We start from the raw sequence: 15,325 nt of genomic DNA, 5'->3' as shown, positions 1-15,325 counted from the left end.
TCCTGCCTACCTGCCCACTTAAGGCTAGTGCCTCCACGAGCCCACAACAGGAGTTCAAAGAAGAAACCAGCAACAATCTGCTGAAATTAAATGCAACTGGATCACTTGGACAGGAGCAAAGGGAGCTCTTGCTATGGAGTAGCATATGTGCTGCAGTAGCCTCCTGTATGGGAACCCCTGCAGATCTTTGGGGTGCCCCTGGGAGGTTGGGCTTGGCTCTCAGCTCTGTTGCATGGTTGGGAAATGGAGACAGAAGCTACGTGACTTGGTGTCGGGACTGATGTAGGAAGCTTTTCAGAGCAGAAACTCAAAAACCTAGATGCTCCAGGACTCAAATTCCTGCTCTCGCAGTGGGAAATCACTCCTCTCTGATGCAGGCATCTTAGTAAGTCATCCTGGGGCAACTTTCTTCTGTACAGAAGCCTTGGTGATGTTATTTCCAAAAAAATGCAGCTTTTTGGGAACTCCTGTAGTTACTGTGGGGTTTCTGCAGAGCTTCTGAATTCTTGAAACATGATAATTTGTCTTTGAGATCTTTGGTTATATTCCCACGGGGTTCATAAATCATAATTCGGGCAGGAATCTCAGCTGCAGTCGAAACTGGTTGAGCACAGAGGTTACGTAAAAATTATAACTCCTAATTTTGTATTTAGCTGTATCAGAAAACAAAAGTTGTGTAGGATTCTAAGTAGCAAAGCCCAGTGTGGGTCTCAGAGATCAGATTAAAGCAGAGGCTCCTTCTGGACAAATGGACATTGCAAAAATTATATTTTTAAACAAGCTGGATTTCCCCCCCCAAAAAAGTTAAGATTTTGCAAACTCAAAATGTGCTTTGTCTTGAAAACATCCCTTGCAACCCAAGACATTCTCACAACCACTTAGAATTTCAGCAGAAAGATCTTATTTTTCTTCTCCTAAGGAAGCTGAGAGGTAAAGACTGTTCAAGCCTAAGGTTATCGCTGTCAAATAATATTAGCATTGTAATGGTTGTGTCGCGGCCGGCTGTGGCAATACCTGCCCTTGCAGCCCTGACTCCCACAGCTCAGCAAACTGTATCGCTGATGCCATTTACAAGGGGTACGTTTGCTCCGATACGCAGGTTTAAAAATCTTCTGAGGCCGGGGAGTGAGAATAATAAAAAGGTGCGTTTACAGCTCTGTCCTTTAAAAGAAAGCCAAGTGCTGCTTGAGGGTGTCTAACCAAAGCTAGAAGGAGAATCTAAGAACTTTAATTAGATAAATTAGAGTTGGGCTGGCTCATTACACTTAGAATATTCATGAGCAGTAAAAAAACAGGATCTGGATTTTTTTTTTTTGCCATGTTCAGGAAGGACAGGAGCTTGGTGGACCAAGTTTTCAGTCTTGACTGCGTGCGGGGAGAGCATCCTTGCAGGCAGCACTCGGGGGCAGCAACCCTGCTCCTTCCCGTGCTGTCGGTGCCACCGGCCATGGGTTGTTCCTCCGCTCCCATTGCACACGTAACTCACACACACACATACACACACGGATGCAATTTTTCACTCTCCTCTCTAGGTGGAGGGGCCCCTGTGGATTTTTCTAATCCCAGCTCCTTCTTCCTGATAATTGTTTGTGAGCCGTGTGGAGCGGCTGCATTGACAGCCTGCGAATTTGGTGTGATGCCCGTAATCAGCTTGTGAGACGGCACGGGAGGCCACCCACTGCCCTCAGGACTATCCGCCACTTAGGGCGGTCAAGAAACACTTAGAAGCCGGAGGAAGTCGGTGCAAAGTAGGGCGAGGGATGGGAGGGGATGGAGTGTGGCCGTGCACCTCCTCAGAGGTGAACCGTTGCGGGGAGCCAGGAGGAGGAGGAAGATCACAGTAGATTGGAGGAGCTGGTGATAAACTTCTGTTTGCTGCTTAAAGTTTTTGAGTGAAGCGGTGCCCGGCTCTGAAATCTGGATACCTGTGCTCAAAAGCTCCCATTCCTGCACCTCCTCTGCTCTAATGATTGATACCAATTCCAGATATGAGAAGACACCAGAAGAGAGTGGTATGATCACTCAGACTGGAAACCCAGCCCGGTGATTCCTCCATCAAGCCCATAAATCGTTGGAGCTGTAGCAGCCGTTGCCCAAAGGCACAGCCTCGAGCCTTTGGCATAGTGGAGGCAAAGAAAGACACTGTGTGCTCTGGGGAGGCAGCCAGTGCCCATCACCCTGCCTCAGGGCTCAGGAGTACATGGCAACCGCTGGGTCCTCGCCAACTGCTGCCTTCCAAACTCCTTGTTCTTCTCTGCAGCATTTTCTCTCTTGTTTCACTGGTGTCTCTTTGTTTCCAGCGAATTTGTTCTCATCCGTGCCCTTTCCTTCTGCCCCAGCCCAGCCCCGCAGCGCCCAGGTGTGGTGTTGCCTCTGTACAGGATCCAGATGCATGGAAAGCTCGATGTTGAAACAACAACCTCTTGTCTTGGGCATGGGACCCCGCCATCCTCCTCTTCTTTCTCCGTCATCTGCCCAAATCAAGTTTGTCTCATTATCAGCATTAATTCCCTCTTTTCCTGCTCATACCTCTCCTGCAGTCTTGCTTCTTTCTCACAGCTATGCCATTTTCTTCCATTGAAACATCTAACTATGGGGCTACTGTGGTCGTCATCCCTTCCGCAGTCATCTTGGGTGTGACTCAGGTTTCTTCCTTTGCTTACTCTTGCTCCTCTCTAACTTCCTTCTCCACTCGGATTGTTATTGCTTTCCCTTCCCTTATACTCCTCCATTCTGTTCTCCTTGACTTGGTAAAGCTCCAGTTGGTAAACAGCCCAGTTTTCCATCTCTCTGCCTCCATCTTCACCTCTCAGCCCTAATGAATGATTTTTTTCCTTCCTTCTCCTAATGCTCTTTTTTTCAGTTCGGCTGTATGGGACTCATCAGATCCAATTAGTGTTCTAATTCAGCAATCTGGTGATTTGAGGGCTGAAGGATAAGCTGCTTTGGAGCCAGTCCCTCCTTCCAAGTTGACTTTCTAGGTCACTTGGAGCAGCCAGCTCCAACGGCAGTGGTCAGGGTTGCCCCAATGCTGCTGGAACCTGGGAAAGTTGAATCCCTTAAACCAGTGGAGATCTCACCAAATCAGTTAATGAAGTCTAGAGAGCTGCTCAGCAACATTTAGGTGGCGTCATCTACCAACCAGTGTCCACCTTGCTCGCTGGACTTCTAATATTCCTTTATTTTATAAAAATTCCCTTTCAAAATTAAGTGAAATAACTTCTTGAACTGCTGATGTATTTACTGCTCTAGAACTGATTTAAGAGGTGTAGGGTTAGACCTTTATCAAATGGCTTGGTCGTTGCCGACTTTGGGCATTCAAAAGCCATCTCTCAGGCTTCAAAACTCTTAATAGTCATAAAGGAAAAAAAAACAAAGCAGGGATTTTTTCAAAAACTCCTGTGCTTTTAAAATTCATATCTTGGTGGATAGGAGGTCAGAACTTTTTGAGACAAGGAAAAGAAAAGGGAACAGAAATCTGCGTTTATTATTACACGGTCACTCTGTGACAGTGTCTGATGGTACGGCTTCAAGTATGGCAACATCGTAAACTCTGTCCTTCTGCTGAGATAACGTTGTTGATGCTGAAAACAAAACCAGTAGCAAAATAAATAGCAGGAATTCTCGGCCCTTGAAGAAGAGGGAGGGAGGAAGGGCAGAGTGCTGCTGGAGGCATAGTAGAGCCCTGAGTAAGGTTGCTCTCCTGTTGACAGCATTCGGCCCCGGTTTCGTGTTGTGGGACATTAGCAGTTGCGGTGTAATGTATCCCGTGTGCCCAGCTTGTCGGGATGCTCTGTCAACCAGATCAAGGAAGTGCTCTGGAGAAAGAAACCTCAAAATATAGTCAATTTGAAAAAGCTGGATTTGTTCCCTAATTTGGGTCACAGTACAGGAATATCCCAAACCAGTACTGCACTGAAACCAGTACTGCACTGAAACCAGTACTGCAAATCCATGCCCAGAGCTCCCAGCTGCAAGGAGGAGCACTTGTCTTGCCTGAGTTGAGGCATCACCAGCGCAGTTATCTTCATCTGAGCTGCATCCCTGGATTCCTTTGATAGTCAGCAGGAATCAGTGGGCATTGTTGGGGACATTTCGCATGAGCACCCGTAAACGTCTGTCTTGGGAGGAGAATAAAAACCCTTAAAAAGGCTCATTTCTCTGTGCTGGGCTGCAAAGGGAGCCTATAGGACAAGAGGAAACGGCCTCCGGTTGCACCAGGGGAGGTTTAGGTTGGATATTAGGAAAAATTTCTTCACCGCAAGGGTTGTCAAGCATTGGAACAGGCTGCCCAGGGAAGTGGTTGAGTGACCATCCCTGGACGTATTTAAAAGATGTGTAGATGTGGTGCTTAGGGACATGGTTTAGTGGTGGACTTGGCCGTGTTAGGTTAATGGTTGGACTCGATGATCTTAGAGGTCTTTTTCCAACCTAAACGATTCTATGATTCTACCACATTTGATGTGATGAATCCCACCTGACTCTCCGTTACGTGTTTGTACAGCGCCAGTGTTGTAGATCCCAGATCTGTGACTCAGGCTGTAGGCAGGGTGATGATAATAATAGTACTCCTGCGGTTGTTTTCTTAGTGATGAATTCGCCTCGATAGTCAAGTGTTCTTTCGCCAGCCCCTAGGAATTAAACTCATTAAGCTCTCCTCGTTGATGGCCCTTTTGCTTACGGTGGTCTGAGGCTGAGGAGTACCTGCTTGTTGTTGGATGCTCGCCTTGACCTGTTTACCTTCATCCCACTTCGTGACCTGCGGGAAAGAGTTCACAGATTGGCTAAAGCAATTTCAAAACTGTAAAAAACAAACCCTCATTAGTTTCCTAAATCTAGTCCTCGTGTTGGGAATTTGGGAGATTGGATTTAAATCTATAGCAACATTTAATTTCATATTCACAGCGGGGTGGTTGCTGTAAGTGGAGGAGCGAGTTCATCTGCAGCACCAAATTGAATCTGAAAGTAAAATGCTTTTATTACCACTAGCCTCACAGCGGTGTCTCTCCCAGACTCATCTTTTCTGTTTCAAAAGCTGCTGCTCTTCCACTTCACGGTCAAATCCTTCCATCAAACCTACAAGCAGAGGCTGCAAACCCAACAAAATTTGTCATCTACACAGGTGAACTGTATCCAGGCTATAAATACCCGAATCCATGGGGCAGTACCAGCAAAGCCAGGCTTAAGACTGTCTTACCTTTACTCTTAAAGCCACCTTTTTTAGGCTGCTTTACAGTTTCTGGAAGAGTTCAGATTTTGCAAATACGCATCCCAGCACTTGGAAAATGTAAAAAAAACCCAAACCATTCAGTCAGTTTTGAGGGGGAAGAAGATTAAGACAAAAGCCTTATTCTTGCCCAGACTAAGAACCACCGCTGTGGCTCTCGGGCTCAGCGCTAGAGTCGCGGTGGCCAAGGAGGGGAGGAAGGGTTCCTGCTTGGGGTCCTGGTGAAAGCCTCACAGGGCTCTGAAAACGCTCCATGGATTTTGAAAACCAGCACTCTGCTTATGCAGGGCTTACCCAGCAGTTGTGCTTCTCAACATCTTCCTCTCAGCCTCCAAAAAGACGAGATGCACTGCGGATGCATGTATAATGTAGCAGCTTGCAAAATATGTTCTCCCATGCTTTTCTTTTCTTTTCTTTTTTTTTTTTCTTTTTTTTAAAAGCCCCCAAATGACTATTTGCTGGCAGGTTTTTGGCTTTGGCTGAATTTTTTTTTTTTTTTAATTTTGCTGCATTTTTGGCTGAAAACTTTTTGGCCAGGCGTTGCTAAAGACTTCCATTTCCGGCCTAAAATTCCTGGTTTGGGGCTGTTGGGTTTTGTTTGCGTGTTTGGGTTTTTTTGGATGAAAAAGAGAAAATATTGTGAGGGAGAGTAATTTGAAGACAGAAGTAATTTCCTGCGAATAGGTTTGTTTAATTAATAACCTCAGTTCTGCTTGAAACAAATTTTGATAGAAATTCTCCGACTATCACTACTATCCATCCACGCTGAGGCTGACGAGGCAGTGACTCTCCTCCGTGCTGTTTATATTAACATACGCAATGACTTAGATCCCTGCAAAACTGTGGAGAGCTCTGCATTATTCAAGTGTTGGAGGAGGCAACAAAAAAATGATCCATGGTTATAATAAACTGCCTGCTATCTCTTGTTTCTATTCGTAGCTCCTTTATAGCCCAAATGTTTGCATTGCAGTGGGGTGGTGTAGTTTGCACAGACCCTGGGAGGAGGAATGAATTGTGTTGGGCCAACCACCGTCACTGATATTTGGCTTTTTCCTAGCCAGGTGAGGACTCCCAGCCCCAATGATTTTGTGCTGAATGGGGAAAAAGCCAGTGAACTGGGTAAAAATGCAGCTACGGGCATTTCCAGAAGGACTGAACGCTGTTGCAGTGGTTTCTAGCTTGTCTTTTAGCTGGAAAGGGTGTAAACCCAATGGTTGGGTTCAACCCAACCCTTGGGTTCAACCCTTCATTTAAACCCAATGGTTGGGTTCAACTCAACGGTTGGGTTCAAACCTTCATTTCAGCCCAATGGTTGGGTTCAACCCTTCGTTGAATAAAGGGTTGAACCCAGCACAGCTAAACTCTGCAGTGTGGGGGGGTTTAGTTCTCAAATGCTTCTCCATAACGAGAGACACCAATGTGTCCCCCTGAAGAGCTCTGCTGCTGTTTGCAAGCTGTGGCATCTGCCCTGCTCCTTGTAGCTAAATGTTTCTGCTTCTCTGTTTTGTTTTTTTTCTATTCAAAGGTGGGCCTTAATGTTCTGGTTCAGAGAGCGAACAAGTTTACGCCCGCCACTCGTCTCTTGATCCAGAGGTTTGTGCCATTCCCTGCTGTCGGTAAGAAAGAACGCCTTTTCTCTATATTCAAAGTGTTGGCTGTAAACCTACCGGTGGCTAAAAGCCACTGGGATGGACACCTAACTCCTGCCTTCCTGCTCTATGCCGTCGCTGCCGTGTCCCCTTGGCGGCGGGTCCCTGAGTCGGTGCAGGCAGCAACGGGATGGTGCAAAGCAGCGTTTCGGCAGGAAAACGATGCAAAGGTGCTGGCGGAGGCAGCTCACGAGGCTTTATCAAGCTGCGCTTTCCACTCTCAAGCAGTTTAAAAAACGATTGGTGTTGACTGGTCCTTGACTGTCCAAATTCAAGAGCATTTAATTTGCAAGATCTGGTTTGAATCATGTCAAATCATATCTTCAAATAAGCGGTAGTGTCAGGGTTTTTTTTACAATAAAAATGCAATGAAATGCTCCTACTCTGAATATACAGATTTCTAAGAGCCACTGATTAAAAAAAGACCGAAGTGTGTGAAGAATTAAGGCTGCTGCTGGCTTGTTGGAGCACAAAATAAACCCTTCTGCATTTTATCAGCTAACTGCTCAGTGTTTGAGGGAAGGGACATGCTGGACTCAGCCTTTGCTGAAGCCCGTGGTTACAACGTTCAGCAAATGATGAGTTATTTTAGCTGTGAAGAAATCGCCTGTTGTGTTAGGGTAGTTTTTTGTATAAGCTTGTTTATTTATAAAGATGATGCAAAAATTGTCCAAGCATGGAGGAAATCAGTAAACATAGGGGTTTTGCTGACTGTTGCAGGTCCCTTTTCAACCGTGTTAATGGAAAACTTTCCTTTAAGCTTTTTCATTTGCTGTGCGAGGGCCATGTCCTCACAGCTTTGCTCGAGGATGCCGAGCCTCTTTACCTAGCTGTTGCTTTCAGTTTCTCTGGTCTTTCTGCTCCTTTTTTTACAGAGAGCTGGTTGCTCTGACCCTCCAGCCTTCAGTTCCTGAGTTCCTGGGTTTTTTTTTTTTCCCTTTTCTGCCAGAAAAACAGCCGCTTGCCCTGTCTGCAGAGCAGGGGGTGACGGGGATTGTGGCCTGTAGGTTGCACTCGATCTTGTTTCTGAGCGCTTTGCTTGTACATGGGGGATCTGTGGATGTTATTACGGTTTTCCTGGAACTTTCCTGGAATATATTTTTAGAGGGTTTCAGGGTTTTTTTTATTTTTATAACCAGGAGGGCACTAGAGGTGAGCACAAGACCTGGGAGGCAGCTCCAAGGCTGGGTTTGAGTCAGAGATGCACGCGGGAAGTCTTTGCCACCAGGTTGATCTATTTTCATACCAAGGTGTAAGGAGAAAGAGCTTATGCTTGTGTTGGCATTGATTGAGGACCCATAATTAATTTGTTTAGCCTGTAATTAATTCTCTAGTTCTTATTTTATTTGTGTACTGTCATGCTTCGTTATGTGCTAGGACATCAGGAATCCTCCCACTAATTGCTGTTTTGTGGTTTTGAAAGCTGCGAGTTACTGGTTTGCAGACCTGGACAAACTGTTTAATTAAGATGCGTCTTCCCATTGCTTTTGAACCACCAGCCCCCAGCAAAAGGGCAGAATTTCACTTTTTCTACGTGAAAAGCCAGATGCTGGTGTAAAGCTCTTGCTCCACTACCATTAAGCAGTTTTCCCCTGGCCCTTCCTTGCCTCCCTCTCCCACCGACCTCGGCTGAGCTGTGCTGGTTGCTAGCAGCTGGAAAGCTGGAGGTATGCATCAAAGCTTTACGGTCTCTCATCCCAAGGGGTCACGAGAGATGGAGACTTGGGGAAGTGCAGCTACTGCTTGGGTGGAAGGCAACCAGAGTCCTAGCAGAGATATTTATAAAGACTCTTGTAAAGCCTTGGGAAGCTGGGGTAGGCACTGGGAGCCGATTTGTGGGTCTTACTGCCCTCAAAGATGCTCTACATGTTGTGTCTGTCTTCTCTGTGTCATGTAGCCGTTGTCTTTGCCCGATAAACTAAACCGTATCTGCAGAAATGCTGCCTGTAGGGCATATTTAACAAACGTGGTTCCTCCTTGAAATGCCACTTTCACCATGGGACCCCAAGATGAGTGCAGGGCATGGGGATGTATCTGCAGGGGCCTCCAGACCTCACTCGTGATAACACAGACTGCGGGCAGTTAGGAAAGCACCCAGATAGCTAGTGCAGGCTCCGATTGCTCCGATCCCCACGTTGTGGCCGGTGGCACGGGAGCAGGGTGCTGGGAGGTCAGGCTGTGCCCTCACCCTCCACCACAGGTAATTTGTAGTAGCTGAAATCACAAGTTGTCCAAAAAATCCTCCCCAGCCCCAGGGGATGGATCCAGGAAACCAACCCGAGAGGAACAGCTCATGGAAATGGCCAAGGCTCTGCATAGCCAGCGGCTGGCTTGATGTAAAAGGGGTTCGTGCTTGATGTTGGCCACCCTGGAACATCATCTGGGTGGTGAAGTTGTTCTCCAGAAGGTTTTCAGTGCAGAAGGGAAGGAGTGTGTCGGTGCTGTGTTCTGGAGAGCCGTGATTCCCAAATTTGAGCAAGGAGGGGCTTGACCCTTTCTCGGAGATGTAGGTGGTGAAGAATATCGATGCCCGGGGTTATTGTAAGGAACCCAATTTACCCTCTTCTTCCCAAGCGCTGGGTGTGGATAGCTGTCACGAAGGTAAGGGGTGTCGTTGGTGATGGTGTGCTTTATACTGGAGATGTACGTGGCTAAAAAAACCCACAGAAAACCGCAAAGGTTGCATCCCAAACCTGATCCAAAGGAAGTTAAAGCTGGTAGAAGGATACCCGTTGGAGGGAAGGGAGGTGAGGAGGATGAAGGATTTCTTCTCCTTGGGCTTTTTTTTTTTGTGGGTGGGGTTAAAATCGTTAAATATGTTTAGGTGGTGCACAAGTATGCATTTAGTGTGTGGAGAGCACCCTGGTTTAGAAAGGATATATATACACATATAGAAGTAGGGTAATGGGTTGCTTTTGTATCTGAACCCAGTTCCCAATATGTCACTAAGTGTTTTCACAGAAGTAGTTTCCAGGCTATATTATCAGAATTTCTTTCCAAATTCTGAAAATCAAATTGTCTACCCATATATTTATTTCTTTCTCATTCCCCTGTGTATTTGAGATGTCCATAAAATCCAAGTTTACCCATAATTAGCAGCGTTTTCTGCTTTCTCAGAAAGCAGAACGGGAGCAGCAAAGACAGTTGCTTGTCTCAGACAAACAGGCTGGAATCAGGTTTTGAATTTGGGACCTGGTCTATGAAACCCGAACAGGATCCAGAGACTTGGAGAAGCATCTAACTGTGGTGGGAGCTTCAGGTCGTGAGTCTCGCAAGAGCCTTGTGCCAGTGCCTCTTGGCTTGGCCAGAACATCTCTGCTGGTGTGTTTTTATATGTTCAGTCTTGACTGATAGCTAGAAGGACGGGGCATGTGAGTGTTAAAGAAGAAAAAAAAAAGGGAGGGCTAAACTTGCTTTAAATGAAATGCCTGTTTTCTTTTTTTATCTTGGATTAAGGAGCTGAAGGATTGGTAACACAGATATTTTGATAGATGGGAAGAGTGGTCCAGTAGTTCGAATATTAAAGAGAGAGACAGAGTGTGCGTGTGTGTATGTTCCTCTTATTCTCAAGTGTAAGGAGCGTTTGTCACCACAAATCATCCTTGATTGCAGAGAGCTGCATTTGTATAGGGCTCACCCACCCACCACCCTCAAAAAATTAGACATTTGTTATATGACATGAATTGAGATTAATTAGCGAATATTAACCCATCAAGCAGTACAGAAACACATTTTTGGAAGCAGTGGTACTTGCAGCAACAGTGGGTTTGTATTAGCTCTGGTTGGAAAGTTTGCAACAAAATGTGATTGGGGGGGTGTGTGTTGCTGGAAAATGCCAGTTTATCAAAACCAAAACTTTTGTAGGAATTAGCAGCTTTTCTTTGGAAAAATTTAAGAAGTACCTGGGCCCCGGAGAGGAGCTGCACCTGGGAAGAATGTTTCTCAACCCCAACTCTTAACACGTTACTTGAGGAGCAGAATTTGGGGTCATCTCAAGAAGGCTACAAAAGCCACAGGCTGGGCAAGGGGAGGGTTGTCAGAAAGGGTCCCAGACCTGCTCCCACCCCTGCCCTGAATGCGGGGCTGAGATCTGGGAAATGTCAGTTGGGAACCAGAGCCATCCAGAGCGCTGCTGGTTTGTGTCATAGTTCAGAAAAATATTGTTAAAGCAAAGAAATGGGTCTCGAACTCTAGAAAATAAGCCCACAGAGCCATTTTCCTCCTAAAACGTGTGAAATAAGGGCAAATAGTCAGCAGGACCCTCGCTAATGGGATACGTGTCCATGGAAGCAACCCAACCTTGTCTTATTTGATTAAAAAAAAAAAAAATTCTGTCCTCTTAAGAGCTCAGATCTAAGCTGTCCTTCATAGCTCAGTGAAATCCCTTGCAGTGTATTTCCATCATACCTGCTAATATCTGTTATTTAAGAAGAGTTTGTCTGCTGGCTTAGTAAAGGGAGTTAAGACCAGCTCTGGGATGTACCATCAGAAGAGGCAGCTGTCAATCAGCAGTGCCTGGTTGGCCAAGACCAACTCGCAGCCCAGTGCAAGGACCTGTTTTGACTTAGTACATCGAAATGTCAGGTGAAGGATCACTGTGGAGGGTGGGAGCATGTGTGAACACCAACGTCTGGAAATGCTGGTATTCCTTTGCATCAATACGTTTCTGATTGTGGCAGCAGATCCCTTTGCAAGTAAAAGAAAATGATCTTGGTTATTATTCTGCTCTTCAGAATCACATCTTTCTCTTGGTATAAGAGTGGCTCCTTGACTTGCAGAAACTTCTTGGCAGATTGATGCAAGCAAAGCTGAAGGGCTGTCACGGCGAACAGAAGCCTGCCATTTGGTATTGACCAGGACTGCTTTGCTAATCATCGTGCTTTTCTCATCCTCAGCTAGTGCCAATATCTGCAATGTTGTCCTGATGAGGCACACAGAGCTGGAAGAAGGAATTGATGTTTTGGACAATAACGGAAACATTGTCGGGTCTTCCAGAATTGCTGCAAAACACGTATGTACCTGTGATGTTCCTGGCGAGCGCTTGGGTGAGCTTGTACACAACTGGCTTTCAGGCTCAACAAATCCCGCAGCCGTAGGAATCGATGACTTGAAAGAGCTAGAAATAGATGAGCTTTACCTGTCATGCAGGAAGAAAGAAGCGGCAAAACTTAATGCCTGCGTTGTACCCATGCGTGCAGTTGCGTAGCCACAAAACTGAGTGAGCTGGTGACACAGGCTCGTGTCACGCAGGCAAAGTCGGTGACTGACCTTGATGGTTTGGAAGGGCGCGGATTGACATCAGGAAGATCCTGTACTACCCTGATGCTTTCACAGCCTTAGGATTTCTTTGCGGAAACTTGTAAGCAGTTCATGTTGAATATGAAGCAAAGATAACTTACACCTTTTTCTAAATGAGGAAGACTTCATTTTCGAGCTGAGTAGCTTTTTAACCCTTACCATGTCAAAGCTGCATTAACAATTGCCAACCAAAGCTTTGTGAGGGTAGCCAGATGTTTTTATCCTCGTCCTAACACCTGGTTTGTTTTCCCCTGTAACCTTGTACTCTCTGCCATCTGCCTGCAATTATTCCCTTTTCTTCCCTTCTTACATAGTTTTGTCTTCTGAGCATCATCTGATTGTCTGAGGCATGTTGTTTCCAAGTGGGCTTTAATCTGAAATGTAAAGCATGTACCAAAGCACACGCCCAGGCAGAGGAGTTAATAATATAATGCTTGGCATTTCTCTCGCTCCTTCTGTCCAAGGCTCTTAAGGCACTTCATAGACAGCAATTAATGTACAGATTTACAGTCCTCGGCAAGAAATGGGAGATCTCTAATATCGCTCCATATTGTTGTTTAACAGGGAGATTAAAACAATCTGTTGAAGGGCTCAGAGATACTTATTTGAGCCAGTTTTCCTCACTTACATTAACTGGCTTCAGGACCCAGCTTCCCCTCTCCATCCTAATGGTCGAGGGGAAGACAGACAACATAGAAAATAAATAGTAAAAGTGAAGGTACTGTAAGTGTGATTTAGGTGGAGTTTAAACATTGAATTTGGGACTTCTGAGAACTTCTGCTCAGCTGCCATCTAATCCCAATGCTTCTTCCTGAATAGGTTAGTACTGGGTTTTGTCGTGGAAAATATGGCAGATCCTTAGTGTAACATGTCTGTGCCTCTCTCAGACCTTCTCCCAGTTTGGAATGAGCGAGTGCTCCCAAGCCTGGCCTTAGGCATAAGGTTCAGCATTTCCATCCAAAATCTACAGTATCCTCTGCCTAGGCCTGCCAAAGCCCCACGCGTGGTCGCAGTGCTTGGGGCTTCCCGGGTGGGTGCTGGCAAAGGTGGTTGGAAGAGGTAAATGAAGACACGGTGGTGCTTAAACATCTTGCTAGAGCACCCATGATCTTCTCTGGGTCTCATCTCAGGGTAATTTATACGTATCATGCTGCCAAGCTGTTCTGTTTGCTGCTTTCTGGTGAATCTTGCCAGGGAGAAAGCACCAGCGGAGGGACAACTGTAGCTCCACAGTTGGGTATCTTCCTGGGAGAGCCCTGTGTGTTACAATGCTTTGCAATAAACCACCAGTGATTAAAAACCAGAAACAAGTCTTGGAGCAGGCAAGAAGGTGCTGCTTTCCCCCAGCACGTAATGGAAATTGAAACTCAGTTGAGGGAGGAAGGGTTGAAGCTGCTGCTCAGCCCATACTGAGATATTTCACCTTACAGCATCTTCCAGGCAGCTGTTTGGCCTCTCTTTCTTCCTCCAGGCAGCACTAACATGTTTGCGTAGGATTATGATGAGATGTTGGGGCACTTTTGGTCACATGAAATGAAATCGGGGAAGCTATTAGGTGTCTCTGTTCATTCCACTGGATTTGTGACCAAGCATGGGCTCCAGCCCATAATTTGTAGCAACGGAGCGAAAATAGGTTGTACACAAATAGCTGATAGCAAAGTTGAAAGTGTGTGTTGATATATTCATTCACATATACAACAGAAGAAAGGCCAGCCAAACCATTTCTGTGCCCACGCGTTGATTGCTCAGCGCAGGTACATCCTGAGATTTGTTTTAAATGTCTTGGGTTTGTTTGTTTGTTTTTCCTTTTCAGGCACTGCTAGAAACGGCCCTGACTAGAGTGGTCCTGCCAATGCCTATACTGGTTCTACCTCCAATTATTATGTCCATACTGGAAAAGTAAGTGTTGGGTAATATGAAGGGAGGGCTTTTCAAGGGGAAGGGAGACTAGATCCTTAGTAGGTGTTATTCATTGGTATTTCTTAGCATTGGTCCATCAAAGACTTTTTTTACTTATTAAAATTTTCATGTTCCATCATTTTTGACCATTGTTGTAGGCTCTTAAAGTGTTACATTGATGTGGTTATTTTAAGTCATCTTTCTGAGACCCCAGCAGTTTGAATAACCCTATTCTGTAGGATCAGTGTGAGCCAAAACTCTCTGAATTCAGTGGAAAAGTGTCCGTAAGTTTTCAGTCCTCCACTTAGCAAACATTAGAGCTGCCACATGGGGTCAGAGTAAAGGTCTTGGCTCGTGTTCAGCCGGCGATAGGGAGCGTAGGGACTTGCTGACCACGCACCGCATCCAGACCACCTTGGCCACTGTTGGACTTGCTTATGCCCTGTTTGAACTCACTTGTACTTTCTTTCAATAAGCTCCTGTGGCTTGGACTTCCCCAGAAGAATACATGCTTCACATGTACCGCAGAAATTTGCTTTCCATCGCTGTTTAAGGCAGAATCTCTCCTGGCAGATGTCTCTGTGGAGCATCAGTGCTAGGAGAGTAGGCAAGAAAGGGCAGGGTCGTTATTTCATGTCCCGTTATCTCCTAGCAGAGTTCTTAATAGCAAAAAAAACCCCAGACTGCCCTGTCCGTTGGCCATTCTCCCACCTTGCTTTCCAACACCTCTGCTTTTTCTTCTGCCCGGAGATGCTGTGAGCCTGTTTGGAGCTGTTGGGCGCCTATGGCTCCTTAGGGCACCCATCAGCGGCTCATTCGGTGTGAATGATCCGTGGGGTGGGGATCACCTTGCCAACCTCTGGAGACTGATTAGTGCATTGAGAGATGAGGGTGCTAAAGGGCTTGCTACCTTTGTCCAGACAGCCGAGCTGGAAGCACTCTTTAAACAAATCTGTTGATAATGGCTGCTCTAAAGCACTCCACTGACAAAGTAAATAGCAATTAGTACAATTAGGGATTGACCCATAACTTTGGTTAGCCTTATTTACCCTTGTAGAAACACCCCTGGGCAATTTTCTCTCCTTAACGGAAGGGTTCGGGACTGCTGCTGTAAATTTGGAGACTGATTTTTAACATCTAAATTTAAAAATATAGATATAGTCTGGTACCCCTCTAGCACCTACAGGCTCTCACCAAGATCGGTTTCTCCCATGGCCTGGGTATGGGGAGAAACAGGGCAACAAACTCTGTT

The 15,325-nt window shown here is 45.9% G+C and overlaps 1 protein-coding gene across 1 annotated transcript in view; it reads left to right on the top strand.

Annotated features, from left to right (window-relative positions):
- The window catches only part of SFXN5 (sideroflexin 5), a 71,455-nt gene extending 57,378 nt beyond the window's left edge, over positions 1–14,077 (top strand). Inside the window, exons 10-12 of the mRNA XM_050895803.1 lie at positions 6,753–6,843; positions 11,772–11,887; positions 13,988–14,077. Coding sequence (XP_050751760.1) covers positions 6,753–6,843; positions 11,772–11,887; positions 13,988–14,077 — 297 coding nt within the window. The remainder of the gene's footprint in view (positions 1–6,752; positions 6,844–11,771; positions 11,888–13,987) is intronic.
- The last annotated feature ends 1,248 nt before the right edge of the window (positions 14,078–15,325 follow it).

Source organism: Gymnogyps californianus, chromosome 4, assembly GCF_018139145.2.
Source record: "Gymnogyps californianus isolate 813 chromosome 4, ASM1813914v2, whole genome shotgun sequence".
NCBI classification, from domain to species: domain Eukaryota; kingdom Metazoa; phylum Chordata; class Aves; order Accipitriformes; family Cathartidae; genus Gymnogyps; species Gymnogyps californianus.
The sequence above is the reverse complement of the archived record's forward strand: the minus strand, read 5'-3'. Positions and strand labels throughout refer to the sequence as shown.